We start from the raw sequence: 18,879 nt of genomic DNA on the forward strand, positions 1-18,879 counted from the left end.
CCATTCTCATCGGAACTTCTCTTTTTTCATAATACAATAAAAATGATAAATTCCTATTTGTTGTAACTTAGAGAAAGAAAATATACTTTCTTCGAATATGATCCTCATAGTTATCTCTTTACTTACTACACTATCAGTTTATGAAACAACATTCTACCAATACTGGCAAACGTATAACAATAATGTAGGGAGTAGGTCTTAGAATATAAAAAACTGAATCAACTTGGAATCAATTTTTTAAAAGATAAATACTTTACTATTCTGCCAGGTGAATTCTATTTGGCAATTTCAGAGGCCAAATTCTATCCAAATCACATCATAAATAATCTTGCTAACACAATAGCTAAAGCTAAATCTTAGTTAACAAAGCCAGATTGTGGCTGAGAAAATAAGTTTTACAGTATCATTATAATGTAGATCAGCTTTTTTCAGTCTTTTGAACATGGAGGTACTGCTGAAATATTTGAGGTACCAGGAAGTGATGTTATATGGCCATGCCTCTCTGCCATGCTCTTCCAAAATGAGAGGAGCCGCTGACAGCAAAAGTTTAAATGGCCAGGGCCCCTCCTCTTCCCACCTCCTCCAAGCCCATCATTGGCCACTTTGGGAGGGGACGGGTGAAACTGCCCAAATAAGGATACATTTAATAAAAAATTTAAACCTTTTTTTTCTTTCTTCTTTATTCAGAGCCAGAAATGGCAGGCACAGGGTGGGAAGGATCTCCCCAACTGCCATTTTGAACCCCCGCCATGCTACGGTACTATTGAGGGGCCTCTGCCGTATCATATGGCTGTACTGTGGCTGGGAAACCCTGATGCAGATGTTCTAAGGAAACATATAGCTTATTCTAAAGCACAGAAGCACAAGATAATATTTAAGAGAAATTATCTATGAATTCATATAAAACTGTTGCTGTTTTTGTTTTTTACAAATGTGTACATATAAACACACACAAGTCTACTACTCATCTTCCTCATATATTTTCTCAAGAGTTAACAAGACATATATAGCAAAGAAAGGTAAAGATGGAGGAGAAAGGTCAAATTATTATCAGTGCTATCTGAAGCCGGGTTATACCCTACTGACTTCAAAGGACAGAAGTGTGTAACTGTTTAGTCAGGATGGCATTGTAAGAAGAGAAAGCTGAAGGGAAAGAATGAGATGTTGACCTGTCCAGAGCTAATGGAACTACTCCAGTAGTTACAAATCCCCAAACTTATGCTTATTCATTATTAACCTTTATTGACATTCCAGAATATTACAAAAAATATCTGGAAGAAAGTCAGAGCAGGAGAAAATATAAATAGACAGCAACAAAACAGTTAAAACAAACAAACTAAAAGAGCTTACTTCGGACTTTAAATACTTCAACAAAAAATTTAGTGACCATGGCTATAATCCCAAGTAAATTATCATTTAATAGATATTGAAATGTTTGGGATATTTTTTATTAAATAACTAGGATGAAAGCCCATTTTAAAAATGGGCAGGGAAAGGGGCGGCGTGGCCATGGCAGAGTCTTAGGCACTTTTTGGGCACAAAGCTCTGCAGTGAGACGACTTTGCACCGGAAAGTGAGGCCCCCGTGACACTGGTGCCACCATGCCAGCATCCCTTTGGGATGCAAAGGCATCTCGCCACAGCGAGAGGGCTTTGCGGCCAAATGGAAGGGAAATCTGCCCCCCAGAGATACAGGCATTCGTGCACCAGCGTCTCTTTTGGGCGGAAAGCTCTCTTGGCGTGGCAAGAGGGCTATGCCGGCTGAAGGGAAGGCTGGCCAATGGCTGGCCAGCAGCCTTCCATCATCAGCCTTTTGCTGGCCTCTGAAAGTCCTGTTGCCACAGGCACAAGGCTTGACAGGGCTTTGCGGGGCAAGGGGGATGTAAAGGCCCCTCTGCATGCCAGCTCCCTTTAAGCAGCAGGCAGCCGTTGGGAACCGGCGGGTGGGGCGTGAAGGGCTCTCATGGCGTCAGCAGCACTGCAAGAGCCTTTTGTAGGACAAGCAGGGAGGGGCGATCTCCTGGTGGGGGCGATCTTCAGGAGGTGCCGTTTGTGGGGAAGCAGTGTCAGAGATTCCCTCCCCCGGGCGTGCACCTCTGGAGCTGTTGGTTGTCTGTTGCAGGCTGATGGTGAGTTGTGGGGAGTTGTGGGGAGGGGCATGAGGTATTGAAGCGCTCTCCTTGACTTCGAAGAGCGTTGTGGCCGGGAGGCAAGGTGAGCGGCTCGTGTGTGACTCCTGGAGGTGGGCGCTTCAGGGGCTGGGCCAATCCAAATGTGCCCAGCTTTGCTGTGCGCATCCGGATAGGCCCACTGCAGGCGAAGCACTGGGCAGATCTGGACAGATCCTGACAGCTGCTTCCGGTTTCCTGGACACTGCCCCCAGATGGCCATTTCGGAAATATAAGAGGAAACTATGGTAAGGATGGAGAACCAAGTGGCACAATTAGAATAATTTTTTTAATGAAAAATTAAACACCTCAGCTCAATTCTGAAATATATTTTATGCCAATATTTAAAGGTTATAATCTTTAGTTCCAAAAACATTGACCCAGTTCTGCACAAACAACAGAATAAGGCAAATACTTGGGGGCACCTATGAGTTGAAAATAATTTGTCTGGACACCTTTGATGTTGCTATTGAATGTTTTTATTCATACAGGTATGTCATAAAGTATTTGCAATGAAATTTTAGCTTAAAAATTCTTATTTTGGAGGGACAAATTGTTTACCTTTAAGAAAATAAAATTGTTTAATTTTGGCAGAACATTTGGCCAAATTTCATGGGTTGAGCAGTTAAGATTACAGTGATAAATTGGTCAGCCTTTGTGGTGAGCCTATAGTGATAAAGTGAGACTTCGGGGAGGGCGGTATATAAATGTAATAAAATAAATAAATAAATAAATAATTTTTATAATATTCTGGAATGCCAATAAATGTTAATTATGATAGTGTTAAGTCATGCTCAAATAGTTGATTTCCTTAATTTCCATAAACCATTTCTTTGGTTTCCAAATCCTATAGAATATACTTTAGATTTCGAATAATTTATGGAGAGAAAATTACTTTGACAGTACATATGGAAAATATTTAAGTATCTTGAGGGGCCACCTCTTGTGTAAGAGAAGATGGTAGTATCATTGGCATAAAGTATTAAAGGGGTTGCATGTGATCCTAATTTATGAGGATAACCATTGATAGGTTTAAAATTTTGTGCCATACTGTTCAAAAATTAGTCGAAAAGTTGAGGATGCATCCTTGTTTGACTCCCTTAATAGATTAAGTGGTCATTTTGGGAATATTTAACTTGACATGAGATGACTTTATGGAGTTTTCTAAGAAGAAACAATAACTGAGGATCAATTCTCAGGAGCTCCAAACCTATGCCAAATACAAGTTTTGGTTCAGGTCTTTTTTTATAAGGTTTGTTTTATAGTACACTGTACCTAGTGCAAGATCTAAATATAGTGCTCAAGAGTAAGTTAGTGGTGATTCTTGCAGTGCTAAAATACTAATATTTTTTTACCATTAATGTAGTTGAATTCAAAAATTACCACACAAAGTATTTGTAAGATTATACTTACAAATTATTAAACCAAACTATCCGGGATTGGGCAGAACATTCTTCCCTGTTCTGGCTACTGTAATAAAGTTACAGATCAAAAGAGCTGGACAAAGTATTCTACACAAATACAAATACTAAAGACAAAATGATTCTGCTGTACTACAGTTCTCTGACCCACGTTTTGGACACTGATCCAAGCTTTAATGAAAACATCTTCCACAGAAAGTTGAATGCGTAAATAGAATCCTTTGCGCCCATCAATGTAATCTGTAATTTTATTGTACCTAAAAATGAGTGGCTAGATTCTCCCACAAAAGAAACACTCCATTCAAACCTAAACATATTAACCAAATTCTGAGGTGCTCTCATCACCAATATCATCAGACAAGATGTATAAAAATTAAGATAGGCAATGTCCTCCTGTCAAATTAAATACCCTATTCCTATCTAACGTTTGAGCATCACAATCTCTGCATTCAGCAACCAATATTCGACTCCTGAGAAACATGTATGATACCAGCATAGACTAAGGCATCTGAACCAACCAGCAGCAGTACCTTAATTTTTTGAAAATATTATTACACATCTCCATTCCAACATTTGCTATTTCAGTCTGTTTTATGACACCCAGTTGATAGACAGCTTTGTGCTATCACTAAATTTCTGGCATCAAATTGCCATCATCAAAAAAGGCACACATACATGTCTCACCAGAGGAAGCTGCCATGCTTCCATGTAAATCTTTATATTCAGAAAAGGAAAGAAATCTCCTGCTGCCACTTTCAGTGTATACAAATGTAACCAAATATATCCACTTAAGTGCCACACCTCTTCAGCCATCAGGTCTTCACAAGTGTTCTTTGGCTCTAAGAGCCAGGCCAAATATTCAGGTGTCAGACTTCTTTTTTCTTTTCCTTTTCTCAAGATGGAAGGCACAGCAGATTGTTATGAGAGCTCTGACCAATCCAGAGAAGCACCTCTAGGATTTCATCATACAATGTTTTCATCTATGCCAGGAATAACAACTAGCATCCTACCTCTTGATACCGAATTATCCATGGTGATCCACGCAATGGTTGCCTCCAGGCTAGATTTCTGCAACTCGCTCTACGCGACAAGATGGTGGGATAACGCGGGAGGGATGTCCCATCAGGAACCATGCAAAAGTGCAGTTTATTATTGCACATTTGCAACAGGAGACAGCACACATTTTATGTCACCGTATGGAATTGGTGTGGTTGTCGTCACCACAATACATAGTAACTCAGGGATTGGCTTATCTTCTATTTAGTGACAGCTACCTTTCAACCTTTCAATAATAGAGCCTCTTGTGGCGCAGAGTGGTAAGGCAGCCGTCTGAAAGCTTTGCCCATGAGGCTGGGAGTTCAATCCCAGCAGCCGGCTCAAGGTTGACTCAGCCTTCCATCCTTCCGAGGTCGGTAAAATGAGTACCCAGCTTGCTGGGGGGTAAACGGTAATGACTGGGGAAGGCACTGGCAAACCACCCCGTATTGAGTCTGCCAAGAAAACGCTGGAGGGCGTCACCCCAAGGGTCAGACATGACTCGGTGCTTGCACAGGGGATACCTTTACCTTACCTTTCAATAACACAAACTATCCAGAGCGAGGTACCCCCAACCCTGCATGTTACATAGTTTTGTACTGTCCTAGAAACCAAACATGGACCAAGAAGAGCACCAGATATGAATATCAGCTAAGCAGCACAGAGAAAAATCCTTTGACATAAAGGCTTTTGGGGGGGCCAGGGGGGGCGGGGAGAGCCTGGAGCAAATCTTTTACTCAATCTTTTATAGAATAAACAATCTATACTGCAGAGGCCAGAAAACAACCAGTAGCTAACAAATTACCTGCTGAAGACTCCTGATCTAACAACTAATCTTTCCAATTTTTCAAAATTCCATCACTTGCTTTAAAAGGCTTGATTTAATGAACTTTTTGAGCCAATATAAAAAGCAATTGGTTAACCAAGTAATTTATCTAGAACCAATGAATGGCATAAGTAAGGATAAGAACTTCGCGAAGCTGCATTTTTATGTCACACAACAAAACATATTCAGGTATGAAATGGTATACACCATACTTCTACTGAGGATCACCAAGGGACTCTAATAGACTCACTATGGACAACCTGGTATTTACTGAGCTTTATTATACCTGAAGCTAGTAGCAGATGGTGAACCCTTCCAACACCATCCGGGTATGCCCTGGATATTTTTGACTTCTCAGAAACACTGTCTGCCAATAACACCTAAAATGTTCAGATACAGAGTCCAAAACCACTACAAAGTTCTAGAACAGCCTGCACATCCCACACCAGGTTCAACTCACATAAAAAGCACATGGATGATTTATGGTTGATGCACTTTACCAAACTGAGAAAGCAAATACCAAACCTCTAAGAAACCTGATTCTGTATTAAGGTTGGGCATGGAGCATTAGCAGGAAAACAGGATTAAACCAGGATACCACAAACATACATAATGCAGAATTATAGTCAGGACTAAGCTTGGTTCATAAACCAGCTTCATATCCTGGCTTGAATTATTCATTGTTATGGATTCAGGTGATTAATTATCTATGGTTATCTTAAATTTTGTGTAATGTCTGAACCAGCTATGATTCTATTTAAGAGAAGACAAGCTCTATGATCCCACCAAGTCCTAAAATACTTTCCCTCAAACAGAAAGATAAACTGAAAGAGAGGATAGAACAAGTTACCTCAGAATAGTGGTTCTATCAGTCATTTTAAAACGTATATTGTTCCAAAACCAGAAAGTCCCCACCACCATCCTATTTAGGATTGTTTTTTTTTTCTTTTGCCAGGTAGAAGAACAGTAACATTCATTCTATAAATAGTGATAATCTTTTAATGGAATAACAGTAGTGATACTGATTCAGTTTTATAAGATAAAATACCTCTGTAAAAACTACCAACTCTCCTTGGTACAGAATCATTATACAGAAGTCTGTTTTCTTTGGTGGATGTTCCATCATCTGTGTGTGGATCATGGTATGTTCCACCCTAAAATTAACAATAACAACAGAAAAATTAGAGCAAACAAGTAATTAAACTTTTAAAAGCTTAAATTGTTCTCTGGTGATACTCAACAGGACAGACATTAATTTTTGCTTTTAATAAACCGAAGTCTAACACAATGAAAAAAGGTATCTGAAACAAAACCCTAAGTATAAAATGATTCAAACTACAGACTTGTGTGTGTGATTGGTTCAAGCTCCTGCCTGGTTCAAAGGTTTGCTCCAAAAGAATAGTTTTACAACCATTAGCTAAAACTTAGGCTCACAGCTTTAGCAAAACAGGCAGGAGAAGAAAGTTCTAAGCTAAGAAACGCCTCTGCTTTACCCTCCCCTAATGTTCAGACTTGACTGAAATGCAGCAAACTTGATTTCAGCATCTCTTAGGCATTTTGACTGGACTAGAACTCAAGTAATGAAACATTTTCAGAGCAATCATAAAAGCATTTTCCTGAAAGTAAGCCTCACTGAAAAGACCTCAGTAGGATGCTAAGTAGTCCGCCTAACAAAACCACAGCCAGGATGGACAAGCTGCCTTGAGAATCTTCTGTTTGGAAAGGCAGAATAAAAATGGTAATATCACACATACTGTGACTGCAGATAGGACTATATAATCAACATTAAAATATGAAAATATCTTTACAGTACATTCAGTGACTAGTTACCCATCAGTTAAACAGAACAGCATGTGTTTAATGGTGTTATATAAAAAGGACTTAGTTAAATTAGCTTGCTTGTAGGAATTTACTTTAGTAGTAAAACATTTCACATTATTTCAGATATTTAAGTTGGAAACATACTCTGTCATGCAACTTGTTTTATTCAGTCACTTTTTGCATATTTTTACATAGTAAGTACATGCTTGAACTAATTCATATTAGGAATGGCAAAACACAATTATGGCCCATGAGTGTTTCTGTTCCTGGACTCTTTTTCCTTCTGCTACTCCAGTGGTGGAGCAATTGAAGAGTGATTTTTACCAGCTTTCGTGTTTGCGAGCTGCAACAATTCCTGGAGAAAGGCACACATACCACAAGTCAGATTGTAATACTATATATGTTTTATGTGTGGTCACCTTTGATGGAGATTTGGAAACTCATACAGCATCCAGAATAGTAATTTATGCCAAGTTTTGGACCCAACACAGAATGCTGGTTTTAACCTTTGAAGACTCAAAGTCCCCAAAAGACTACCTCTACACATGTGCTCCTGCACTGACGCAGCCAGAGGAGACATTGCTCTAGAAACTAATTCTGTCTGAGTACATCTGATGGGACCCAAATGTAAGGCTTCTGGACAGCTATCCCAAAACTTCATAATGCCCTTTATTGGGAATTTCAATTTCCTCAATAGACTTTCCAATATCAATTAAAGTCTCTAAAATATTTTCAGTCTGTCACTTAACCATATTAAAACAACTTTGATTCAAGCTTTAGTTACAAATTTCTTCTTGTATTTTGTATTTGATTTGATATTGTAAGCTGCCTTGGGCATAATTTTATTGAAAAGCAGCATGATGATGATGATGATGCCATCGTGTCTGACCCTCAGCGATTCTATAGGATTTTATATTGTAAGCTGCTTTGGGCATAATTTTATTGAAAAGCAGCATACAAATGCCTAAATAAATAAAAGATGCTGATAAACGGAAAGAGAGAGAGAGAGGACTTGGTTATGTGTGGCTTCTATTTTGAAATCATGTTTTAATTATAAAAAACTAAGCACAACAAAACTGAGATAGTATATGCTTCAAGCAGGCACACAATTTTCAAAATGGTTACTCTAGGATCAAAAGAAGCACATAAATAAAATACAATAAGAAAAACGTTAGTAGAAGCTAAAGGCTCAAGCCAAGCACATAAACTCACTTTTGCCTCCTCTCCCTATCGAGTGTGATGAGGAAGAAAACAGAAATGTTCAACAAGCTTCAACTAGCTGTGATACTCAAAAGCAGATTTACTGACTGAAGTTTGTTTCTTTTCCAGTAATTAGAATACTGGCAATCTGGAAAAAGCCACATATCAGTGAATGCAGCTGCATTCAGACAACAATACTAACTAGAGTTACTTGAAGACATCCATCTTCAATCTTGGACCACCACATGGAATAGGAAGAACAGGAGAGTGTGAGAACTTGCACAACCCATGACATATGACTGTATGCAACCTAACAATCATGTATGACTGCTCCCTGGGGCTCAACAACTTCCTGTTTTTCTGCCTGGAAAGACTGTTACATTAACACAACAATGTATTTACTGGATCATTATATAACAATTTTGCAGATTTCATCTAGATTTCAGATAAATCAGTAAATAATATAGCAAAAATGTAACAGTTATCTTTTATATTAATGTACGAGATCATTTCAGTGGTACTTTTGATGGCTTAAAAATATAAGATTGAAGCTAGTGGAAAATATTCTGAATACCTCAGTTTTGACAGCTAGAGTTAAATCAGGATTTTAAAAATGCCAAATTTGAGTTGGAACAGTTAAGTCATCTAGTCTAAGAATAGATACTGTATTTCTAAAACTCCATGTTTCATCTAAGTTTGACAACTACATTCAAGGAAGGAGCTGCCAGACAACTACTGAAGCACTTTTTATAGTTCATCTTAAATTTTACTTTTAACCACTATCTTTACAGTTTATTCCTAGCTTTAGTTATAGCACAAATTATTCTCTTTATGCAACATATTTTAGATGTTTGAAAGACTGTCAGGACACCTCTCTTCTCTCAGTCTCTTTCCCCTAACAGCCTAACACAATCAGTTCCTTCTGCTTCTTCACAAGACTTCTCCCTTAGATGTCTCTTAAACCTTTCAAACCATCAAAATCCCTCTTCCATCATGGTGCCCACTCTTAGATTGAACAAGCTATTTTTCTCAATTCTAAGCCAAATTGTACAATTTTTTTGAGTCTTGGAAGTAGTAATACTGCTATTAATGTCTCCTATTGTCTACCTATTGTCTACCTATTAATGTCTCCTATTGTCTCTGATATAGGAAAACTAATTAAATGCCCAGAACTTTCTAAGTGGTTGCCTGTAGCTGAATCATGCCTGACCAAGACCGTTTATGTACTGAGAACTTCACTGCCCCAGCTCCCATGCAGGAGCACAAATTGGGGGCAGATGAGATGCACCGGGCCAAATGCTCCTCCATGTGGGTGCAGGAAGAGGTGTGGCAACCTGCCATGACTAAAATTACAGCCTGTAGTGCGTAAACCTCCAGTGCGTAAATGGTCCAAGAGCCATTCAGAACAACTGAAAACAACAACTTTCAATTTTTCATATATAAAACACATCTTTCGGTATTCCTGATCCAAAATGGCAGTATCACTGAAGAAATACAATTAAAAATAATCCTATCAAAGCAAACTAAAAGATCTGTGATACATAGCATTCATCATTAAGAGGCCTGTAATTTCTAACATCACTATATCACAAGGCCACACACTAGATATTGCCTATTTTTTATCTAATAAAAATGCCATAGTTTCAACTAATGCATGTAGGCTTTTGGGAGGGGGAGAATCTACTCAATGTTCTTAGATGTTATTACACAAGTTAAAATTTATTTTTCATATTTGATCCTGCAGTCATTGAACAGAGGCGAAGAAATATTTAATGAGCAAGGGGAGAATATTCTGTAACAGCGAACAATTCAAACTAACCCTATTTTGATCTTCTGTACAGTCTTCACGTGAGGAACCAACAGATCTTGTAAGTGATTTATGCTGGGCCTGTGGAGATAACAGTTGCAGGCTGTTTGCTCTGGCTGCCATCCCTTGCCCTATGCTTAAGCCACCCTCTGAGCCCTTTGTCCTCACTCTGTCCCGGCTCACATACATAGAATGTCTATGAGGGCGCTGTTGGGAAGAGAAAGGACTTGTGTAACCTAGACCATAAGAAAAAGATTCATGGGGAGCAGACAAGGAATGTGAATGGCTTCCCTCCATATGATCTGGCAATTTCAACTCCTCCATTGTTTTGGAATGTCTTGTAGATGGTCTTCGTGATTCAAGTGTACCATCGCTTCTGTTGTTTCGCCCAGAAGGACTGAGCAAAGTTCTATTGTCTGCATGGCGAGGAGGTGTTGGTGTAGTAGGAGAGTTCAAGTCCAAACAGCTGGATGGAAAATATCTACTGCTGTTTGAGTCTGCAACTTGAATTCTTGCCTCTGAAAGATTACCCACAGATTTGGAATCTGTCAAAGCCCCATGACCTTTTGATTTTGTCCGATAAGAAGGACTCTTTGAAGACTGAGGAATGGTATCAATGTAGCTGTGACGGCTATGCCTTTCACCTGGTTGCAGCGTGCCAGTTTTGCTCTGAGAACTCTCCATAAATGAGTGGCGATTATGCTGGGATCTGGAATTTGACTTCAGGTATTTTGTACCTGGACCATCAGATGCTTTGGGTTCTGAATTGAAATCAAATTCAGTTTTTGACTTTGCTTCCTTTGGACTGAGTAGATGTGGTATGTTGTTATTAGCTATATCTTTGCCGCTTGATCCAGAAGAATTGCTTGGCTTTTTTGACAGCATAGGACTATGTGCGGTTACAGGAAGGTTTCCATTGAGGAAGCTTTCATTTGCTGGAAGTGCCTCTTCCCTTTGGACTCCAACTCCCACATTCTGTATATCTTTGCTGTTTGATCTGTGGTGAGACTGAACAGCGGCACTTTTGCTACTTTGATTTCTACAGTATAACAACAGAAAGAAAGCACATATTAGTAATTTCTGCCTTCATACACAGACTGTTGCAGTAACCCTCTTACCATTTAATCTACTGCAGAAAAAGCATGTACACAACAGTGACTGAGATCTTTGGCCTGAATGTTGTTTCAGGCAATTGGTAAATTTGTAATAAAAACAAAACTTCAAAGCCCAGATCCATAAGGGCAAATAAGATAGACAGAAAACATATTTTGGAATTTTTGTTCACTCCTGCTTTCAGAAATATAAACGATGGGAAATGAGAGCTGAAGAAAATAATAGAAGGCAACCCCCATCCGCTTTTTATCTAATAATCAAGATTTATGAACCATTAGACATATGCAGGAGCATTTCTGTTCGATATAAAAATGTATGTTGCTCCACCAGGAATGACTACCACTTCAAGAAAGTGGCACAACAACTATCCTCAGCACTGTTGATATAACACCATCTACCTTCTAGTGTGTCCAGTAGGAAATAGGTTTGTAGGAGTAATCACTGTACCAATTCTACTCCATTTATCGAGATATGACATGATCTCAGCATTTGATCGCAAAAAACAGTGTGCACAATGGAAGCTGAGCCAAATTTACAGTGTGTATTGTTAGGAAACCGATTTAGATATATTTACATGTACACAAATAACTATGATGAATAAATCTGGAATGAATTCTCATTTCCCTCAGCCTTTTCAACCAGCTGAAATACGTGCTATGCTATGAAACTGATATAATGATGTACAGTAATTTACCTGTTAGATAAGGTGTTACTGTCTCCATGGTAAGGTTTTCTTTTAGTTGACCGTGAAGGTGAACGATCTAAGAGTCTCTGAGTTTGAAATGATGGGTGGTTCAGACATTGCTCTGTTAAGTATCTGTCACTTGGATCCAATTTCAACAAGTTCTTTTGAAAAGAAACTCAATTTTAAAAAATATTGGGCTCTATATAATATAGAAGCAAAACTATTAATCCTACTTACATTTACATCAAGATATTTCTAACAAGTATCATGTTCAACTGAAAAGAATTTAAAGCTACTTATATAAAAGTATTAAATATTCAGTAAAAAATTGAAGCTCTAAAAAATCTGCTGCTAAAACATTCAACAGATGTAGATGTTATTCACCTGTGCAAAGTTCTAGGTGCTCAGTGACTTCTGGTGCTCCCAAACTATGCCTAGCTATGACAGCATGGGCTGCTACAGATATCAGGAACCAGGTTCATTCTGAATTTTTATAAAATCTCATTGGCTGCTGCATTTGATTTTAAAAAATGTATCCATATTTATATAAATGTCAGTAGCAATTGCTACTAAGTTTATTTGCATGTAGCCATAGGCCATTACAAAATATAAAATTTTGAGACAGTTCAAAACAAAGTAATTAAATATGTAATAAGATTATAAGGTATCTCCTGTGCAAGCACCGGGTCATGTCTGACCCTTGGGGTGACGCCCTCTAGCGTTTTCATGGCAGACTCAATACGGGGTGGTTTGCCAGTGCCTTCCCCAGTCATTACCGTTTACCCCCCAGCAAGCTGGGTACTCATTTTACCGACCTTGGAAGGATGGAAGGCTGAGTCAACCTTGAGCCGGCTGCTGGGATCGAACTCCCAACCTCATGGGCAGACAGCTTCAGACAGCATGTCGCTGCCTTACCACTCTGTGTCACAAGAGGCTCTTGTAATAAGATTATATTTACTGATGATAAAATTAAAAACATTTTCAGATTGTAAAAGTCCACCTGAGGTTATTCTAGATGTTTGCTCTCTTTAGGACTTACTCAGCCCTTATTTTCTTGGCCATAAGGGCAAACAATGACATTCTATTAGTAACAAAAGCATTTGATAACAAGAAAATTATTTTTTCATGATTAACCATTTGGACCATTTAGTAAATTAGCAAGAAATTTGTCCCTCGGTTCTGTAACCAATGAGCCAGTTAAAATATAGTGTGGAAGATCCTCCACAACTAGTTCCAAAGATACTCCACAGATATTGTGCTTAAAAAACAACATTCCTACCTTCATAAGGTCAAGTATAACACCGCTTAAGATTCCTAAATATCTCCTTTCCAAAGATTGTGGATGGTTGACTGCAGGGAACTGTACAAAGGCAACACACACATACGCATACAATTGCAGTATTTACAAAATACACCAAAATATTATTGTTAGTGTAACATCACAACATTATCCAGAGCCTATTAGCTGCTCTCTTGAAATAATAAGAAAATTATATACAGATAATCACATGAAACACTGGAAGTATGTTTCACAAAGTAATGAAAATAAAACCTTTTGGCAGCCAAAACATGGACATGTTTGAAGAAAAAGTGTCAAAAGCCCAAATTGTAACTTCTATACAGGTGAATAGCTTAATCTACTTGACATTAGAAATAACATAAATCAAGCTTTAACTCTATTAAATTTATAATTATGGTACAAAATTCATCTGAAGCTCATCACTAATGGCAAAAATAACCTTACTAAAAACACACAATTTTACACATGCACGTAGATGTTTGGTCCGGCCAGCTTTTTCACTGACTATTGCCTAATAGTTGACATTTGAACAACTTTTTAGGGAGGGAGGGAGGAAGGGGATTTTATTATTGCGCCGCCATGCTATGCTGGTTTTTAAGTCTTTTAATGGGAGTTTTAATGGGGTTTTAAGATACTGTAACCCGCCACGAGCCATTTGGGAGTGGTGGGAAATGAATCGAAATAATAATGATAATAATAATAATAATAATAATAATAATAATAATAATAATAATAATAATAATGACAACAACAACAACAACAACCAATTAACTTCTTTTGTACAAGAACTATTTACACATACTCACAATGGGACTCCTTTTCGAATTCGCATTGTTAATGCAGAACCAGACCTTTGAGTCTTCAACACACTAACAAATATTTTAAGACATCTGATATGAGTCATTTAAAGAGCCTCTTGTGGCGCAGAGTGGTAAATCAGCAGACATGCATTCTGAAAGCTCTGCCCATGAGGCCGGGAGTTCAATCCCAGCAGTGGGCTCAAGGTTGACTCAGCCTTCCATCCTTCCGGGGGCGATAAAATGAGTACCCAGCTTGCTGGGGGGGAAATGGTAATGACTGGGGAAGGCACTGGCAAACCACCCCATATTGAGTCTGCCATGAAAACGCTAGAGGGCGTCACCCCAAGAGTCAGACATGACTCAGTGCTTGCACAGGGGATACCTTTACCTTTACAGGTCATTTATAACAGTGGTCCAAACCTTTTTATCACCAGGAACTTGACAATTTTACTGAGGCTGGGGTAGTCTTTTGCCGAGGAACGTCACCGCCCCCTGAGCCCCTGCTCCACTTGCTTTCCCACCGGTGCCCCTGACTTCCCGCCACCCATTGGGGGGCGCTTCCAGCAGCAGCTGCACAGTGCCACGCCGAGGGGGAGTCCCAGCCATGGAGCCTCTGAAGAGCACCAAAGGTGAGCCAGCGGCAGAGTGGCAGGGCAGCCCCCACACAGCAGCCAAGGAGGAGGACGAGAAGGAGCTGCGGCCTGGTATCGACTGATCTACGGACCGGTCCCGGTCTCTGGACCGGGAGTTGGGGACCACTGATTTATAAGATTGTTACCTTCATGAACCTTTGATATTAATAGACCCAAGTCATATGTCTTAAAATATAAGGTAGTGTGTTGAAGACTTTGTTAATATCATTGAAAAAAGAAATTAAGAAATAAGATCACTGACGAAGTAAAAACAAAAACGAGGTTTTATACCTAGGAACTCGTTCTATTGTGTGAATAAAGTTTTTGCCATTGCCAGCTTGAAAACTTTTTCTTGGCTTTATGAACTTAGGCAGATTGTGAGGAGGGGGGGCAGGAGGGGATGTGGGGGGGCAGGAGGGGATGTGCTAGTGTTTGTCTCTTGTGGCCCTTCCCTGCATGTCCAGGGAACTGCTGATCACCACTGTGGCCTATTATGCACGGCCGCTGTAACGGCGGTTGGCAAAACGCAGAGGAGATAGGGCAGATAATAAATACAATAATAATTATTATTCTCCTTATTCCACTTCCTGTTGCACATGCCTTTGGCCCATGGAGGTCCCATTACCCTTTCATAATCTTTTGGGTGGTCATGAGAAATAATCCCCTCCACTTTACATTGACATAAAAGGGGCTGGATCCAACCCAAGACTAGAACATTCAAAAGTGGCTTCCAGATATATTGTCTCTATTCAGAGGACTGGAATCTTGGAAAACCTCAGCAACCATAAAAAGAGCCAACTGAAAAAAAGGTATCAAAACACAGATTTAGAGCATAGTGCCCGTTATGAGGAATTTAATTAGGCCCATCAATGTTTCATTACTATTTTCCAGTAATTTCTCATCTACTTTCCAGAACAGTACTGATGGCAGGGTATTAATTTGGTGAACGTATTCTGTGCATGCAATTTACCATCTGAACATGTATGAAACACTTAATTTAAACGTTACCCGCAGCCCATGGAAACGGGGATTGCTGTAGAAAAGCTTCATCTGCTCTGCAGGTAATGGTCCTAGCACCTTCTGAATTGTATAAAGTTGGTCAATTTCACTTTCTCCAGGAAATAATGGTTGTCCATCACTAAGCTCCCCAAGAATACAACCAACAGACCACATATCTACAGACTTGCCATATGGGGCTCTGAAAAAAAGCATAGGGATTCTATTGCTTCTTGCAGATCAATTAACACATTACAAATTAACACAATAATTTTTAACTTTTTTTCTTGTATTGGTCATTATCCAAGATATTTCACCATTCAGAAATAAAAAATCTTTTAATTTCCCTCTAGATTACATGATTACAACAACAATACTATCATTAGGCCATCAAACTAGGATGATGGTTTATTTCACGCCTGTCGGGAGAGGTGGGAAATAAATATAATAATAATAATAATAATAATAATAATAATAATATAATATAATAATAATACATGCCTCCATTCATAATCCGTTTTCCTTCTGCAGTCTAATCACCACCCCTAATCTTCCTAATTCACGTTGGTCAATAATCTTACATAACAAGTTTTCTTTCCTAACAAAATAGTTAAATTAAGGTTCAGGAATAAAACAAGTTCAGTTTAGCGCTGAGTATCAGAAGCCACCAAATTATGACTTTTGCTCACTACAAAACGTATTAGAATCAATGCACAGACAGATGTATTGCTTTCAAATTAGTATCAGTCATTCCTAGAAAGATTACTTACCCAAGCAAGAGTTCAGGTGAACGATACCATCTGGTGGCCACATATTCTGTGTAGTTAGCATTACTTCCTTCTGATAAATTCCGAGCAAAACCTGCATCAAAATCATTTGAAAAATTATTTATTATACATTTCACTCATAAAGTCAGATCCAGTGCGAAAAATTTGTCATGACTGAGCAAGAGGAATAAATCTTCATAACATTTCTCTAGCAGCCATTTCCGATTCCAAGGAAGTTTATTTCAAGGATTGTGAGGCCCATGTGGACTCCTCCACCCCCTCCTTACTATAGCCTTCTGACCTGAGTGGCTATTACTATATGCAGGTTTCATAAGCCCAAAAATGGCTGTGTGGGGCAGGACAAGAGGCCATCTAGTGTCTTGACATGAGAGATAACAAGATGCATCCCATTTATTTTAACTTTCAGAGTTCAGTTAAAAAAATTAATGTAGATGTATACATTATCTGTATCTGATTGGCACATTTCCTATATGAATATAGAAATTGCACACGAAACCAGGTTACTCGTAGTCCATAAACCTCCAGATAAGCAACTCTCTTGTCCTGCCATCCTTCTGTATAGACACTGTTCAACAGACAGATACAGACCACACCATATAAAGTGAGGCAATATTAAGCAATGTAAAGACACATGAGCTTCCACAGAAATAAGAAAATGGGAACTGTTGACTCATGCTTCAGACACCCCCTTCCCTTTCCAGGCTCATGCAAAAGGAAGGGAAATAAGATGTGTACAATACACACATCTCACCACATCAAGGAGGTACAGGAAAGAGAATCTTGTGTCACTCAGCATCCTTTCTAATTGCTTCTGTAAAATGTTCAAAATGTACCAAAGAACATCTTCTCTCTGGCAATGAGAATGGCATCTGGATTCAGGTCTATCTTTTTTTCCTATGAAGGCCAACCAATAACAAGCCACACCTACATAGTGGTCTCTAGCCCCAGTCAGTTCCTATTGTAGGGAAGATGCTCACAGTGTTATCCTGAATAGAAACCCTTTCCCATACTTTACTAATAAATTGTTTAAATGTAGTTTTTGTCCTATAAAACAGCAGATGTACTGGAGCATAGAACACCCCAACATAACAGCCAAGTGCATCTGTCATAATTGGTCTATGCTCAGTACACTTTCTTCTGTATTCCTGCTAGTAAGATACCACACCCACACAACATGTGTCCAGGCAGCTATAGCACATGATCTTAAGGATTATACCAAGCACAGCATGGCAAGCACAGAAGAAACATTTGCAGATTCTTATGTACTTTTGTGAAGCTCCTGGATTCTTTTTTAAAGCCTGACAAAACTATACATATCTAATAATCCTAAAGATTTACTGAATCTTTGGGACTTACACCCAGATTACCTAACAAACCTAAAATAAATTTTAATTACAACTGTACAGTACAAGTTTTCTATGTTTTTTTCTATATTTAAGGGGCCTTTTCCTTGATAAAAAACCTTCAGCACATCACCCAGTGAACTACAGAGTTAAAGGTACATTTTAGAGTGCATGTGAGAAATAGGGATGTGTTCTGCATTTATCCAAGAAAAATACCTTATCAGTATTTTTTTGGATATTTTTAAAGCCAAATACAGATTAGAGAAACTTTCTGGCAACAATAAACTTGAAAATATATTTTGTTTTTATTTGTCTAAACTGAATGGCTGCTGGTAGAGAAGTTTAAACTTTAAGGACTATGACAGGGGTCCCCAACCATGGGGGCCACATGAGCTTGCCCAGTGCCTAAAGAGGGCCACATCTTAAACCAAAATGTAACAAAATTATTAACCTACTTATTAAGATCAAAAGTAAACATCCAAAAGTAAATGAAGATATATTAACTTTAATGCAATCCACTTTGGAACAATATTTTATTGTGGAATCCTTTTATTTAGCTACACATGCTTACCTAGTCAGCGGGATTTTTGTGGCTTTCTGTTAGCCAAGACATTGATGTCCAAGTCAAGGTTGTGACAGATATTCTTAAAATGTCATGTAAATGTTCATCTGTAAGCCCTAACTTACACTTTGATTTCACAATTTTGATCTTGGAAACCGTTTGTTTACAGATGTATGTGGTTCCAAAGACTGTGAACATGCCGCAGCATATTTCTTTAGATTGATAAATATCAGGTAGACCAGAATAGAAATCTAACAGACTAGTTTCTTTGTAAATGTCTCTGAGATTATCACTGGCTTCCAAATCAGTTCCATCTGAAAAAGTTACTTGGATCTTCTGGTGCTACTTCAAATGGATTCTGAAACATTCTTACTTCATTTCCA

The 18,879-nt window shown here is 38.7% G+C and overlaps 1 protein-coding gene across 2 annotated transcripts in view; it reads right to left on the reverse strand.

Annotated features, from left to right (window-relative positions):
- Positions 1 to 18,879, reverse strand: part of CDKL5 (cyclin dependent kinase like 5) — a 91,080-nt gene that overhangs the window by 14,703 nt on the left and 57,498 nt on the right. For both annotated transcript variants that reach the window (XM_077343127.1, XM_077343128.1), the window contains exons 8-13: positions 16,574 to 16,664; positions 15,816 to 16,005; positions 13,355 to 13,435; positions 12,085 to 12,236; positions 10,290 to 11,316; positions 6,498 to 6,603 (exon numbers count right to left, since the gene is read on the reverse strand). In XM_077343127.1, coding sequence (XP_077199242.1) covers positions 6,498 to 6,603; positions 10,290 to 11,316; positions 12,085 to 12,236; positions 13,355 to 13,435; positions 15,816 to 16,005; positions 16,574 to 16,664 — 1,647 coding nt within the window. The remainder of the gene's footprint in view (positions 1 to 6,497; positions 6,604 to 10,289; positions 11,317 to 12,084; positions 12,237 to 13,354; positions 13,436 to 15,815; positions 16,006 to 16,573; positions 16,665 to 18,879) is intronic.

Source organism: Paroedura picta, chromosome 6, assembly GCF_049243985.1.
Source record: "Paroedura picta isolate Pp20150507F chromosome 6, Ppicta_v3.0, whole genome shotgun sequence".
NCBI classification, from domain to species: domain Eukaryota; kingdom Metazoa; phylum Chordata; class Lepidosauria; order Squamata; family Gekkonidae; genus Paroedura; species Paroedura picta.